Below are 2,422 nucleotides of genomic sequence, written 5' to 3'. Positions count from 1 at the left end.
AATGACTCAAATCTAAGGTTTGGGAAAGCTCTCATCTCCCTGACAAGTAAAACTCTAAGTACACTKGTTGGAGTCCTAACTGGGCACAATCTGCTCAACCATCACAAAATGGTGATGGGACTCCATGACAATGGTCTGTGTGATGTCTGTGGCATTGAACTACAGACCTCTTTGCACTACTWAGACAACTGCCTGGCTCTGAGCAGCCAAAGAAAAATAATTTTTGGGGACCCCTTAATGGACCCTGAGAAGCTCAGAACAGTGTTTCTAACCTGGYGACCTTCATCTGAGGGACCAGAAGGTTTGAACAAAGACAAGTGTTGTTTTTGAGGAGAGCAATGGGCCCACTSATGTGGCCTTCACTCATATAGGTTCTTCATTCTTCCCCACCCACCATAAACATACGGTACATTTCAGCTGCTGTAGAAGAACATTTGATGTGTGAACTCTCATGACTTTACATAACTTRTTAAACATGCTGTTCCTGTTCTGAAAGCTGTGCAGCACTGCCCTCTAGTGGAGGAGCAACACTCTGACATGCAGTGAGGACAAACTGTTGTCACAGAAATGTGTGAAGGATCAGGAGAGGATCTATGGATGGGACCTGCCTGAASAGGTTAGTGAGGTGAAAGCTGTCTTTACCACCTGTAGAGAACAGAGTGACCCTGGTCAGGAATTAGTCATGCAGCTGTACCATCAGGTTGATGATGTCACCATCAGGTATGACTCATATCTGCTCCAAACWTTTAATTAGCTTCTACATTATTTCCTCAAACTGAGAGGAAAAATTCTCCCACATTGATGCCATCTGACCTGGGGTCACACAGAGCTCCAAAGTGAAAAGAAACAATCAAATAAAAGATCATGGAAGACAGAAGTTTCCAGAGAAGTCCTCAGTGATTACCTCTGGAGAAGCTCCCTGCAGGAAAGCATCCCAGAGCCACCAGAAAACACTTGTTCCAAAGTTCTCCCCTCTCAGCTCCTCACTGCTTTCACTCTCTTTGGTTTCTTCAGCCTGGAGCTCGCCCTCAGGCTCCTGCTGCTGACACGGAAACAGGCCCAGATCCAGGGTTACAACTGACTGCTGGTCAGGATTCACAGCTTCACTGAACCCTACGTGGGAAAAACTACAGTTTCCTTTTTACTGCTTTTGTTCATCAGGTACCAAAAGGTTGGAAAACCTGCTACTTATGGAATGACAGGAGTGTCAGCTACAGGGAGGAAACATGAAAGTAGGAAACAAGCTGTGTTCAAACCAGAGTTTAGTAACTGTGGGAGAAAAACAGGTGACGTCAGTTCATCCTTTCACCAAATCACAAAGTGCTGGTCATTTCACACCCAGTGGGTACAGCATACGCAGGTCAAAGAATGAGAACAATATCTGCTGTTTCATAAAGAAGCCAGTGGGCTCAGAGTCTGAGTGTCTGCTTGCCCTGGTAATACCTGCTTTYTGTAGGGGAGCAGACACCAATAAAACTGGTCCAAATCTGCTTATCACCACCTCCAACGGGTCTTCCAGTTGAGATTCTGACCCACAATGGGTGGTCTTTACCCCAGCTTTGACAGCCACTGCTCCACAGAACCATCAGCACTGGGAGGCAACCAAGGATGCAGTGGTGAGAAGGTGGGTAGAAAGTGGGCGGAGCAAAGACCACAGAGACCCCTGGCAGATGGTTTCTTTGTTGATCTAAAAGGTCCGGGTACGAAATGACCAAAGTTKCAAAAGTTTGATTTGTTGGAGAGATGAAGTGACTCTGAGCTGCTGTCAAGAAGGTCCAAGAAATGTTAGACAAGATGTGAAAGCACCATTTCATCAACCATTTACAAAGACCCGGGTCACAGAAGGACCTGGGTCATAGAAGGACCCGGGACACAGAAGGACCTGGGTCATAGAAGGACCCGGGACACAGAAGGACCTGGGTCATAGAAGGACCTGGGTCATAGAAGGACCTGGGTCATAGAAGGACCTGGGAAACAGAAGGACCTGGGACACAGAAGGACCCAGGACATAGAAGGACCTAGGTCACAGAAGGACCTGGGTCATAGAAGGACCTGGGACACAGAAGGACCTGGGTCACAGAAGGACCTGGGTCACAGAAGGACCTGGGTCACAGAAGGACCCGGGACACAGAAGGACCTGGGTCATAGAAGGACCTGGGACACAGAAGGACCTGGGTCACAGAAGGACCTGGGTCACAGAAGGACCTGGGACACAGAAGGACCCAGGACATAGAAGGACCCGGGACACAGAAGGACCTGGGTCACAGAAGGACCTGGGTCATAGAAGGACCTGGGACACAGAAGGACCTGGGTCACAGAAGGACCTGGGTCACAGAAGGACCCGGGACACAGAAGGACCTGGGTCACAGAAGGACCTGGGTCACAGAAGGACCCGGGACACAGAAGGACCTGGGTCACAGAA

The 2,422-nt window shown here is 48.8% G+C and overlaps 1 protein-coding gene across 1 annotated transcript in view; it reads right to left on the bottom strand.

Moving 5' to 3' along the window:
- The window catches only part of LOC106531411 (uncharacterized), a gene marked incomplete at its 5' end in the record, with an annotated part of 83,511 nt that overhangs the window by 2,544 nt on the left and 78,545 nt on the right, over nt 1–2,422 (bottom strand). Inside the window, 1 exon segment of the mRNA XM_014027278.1 lies at nt 905–1,042. Coding sequence (XP_013882732.1) covers nt 905–1,042 — 138 coding nt within the window.

Source organism: Austrofundulus limnaeus, unplaced genomic scaffold, assembly GCF_001266775.1.
Source record: "Austrofundulus limnaeus strain Quisiro unplaced genomic scaffold, Austrofundulus_limnaeus-1.0 Scaffold629, whole genome shotgun sequence".
Classification (NCBI taxonomy): domain Eukaryota; kingdom Metazoa; phylum Chordata; class Actinopteri; order Cyprinodontiformes; family Rivulidae; genus Austrofundulus; species Austrofundulus limnaeus.
This window is presented reverse-complemented; position numbering and strand designations above follow the sequence as displayed.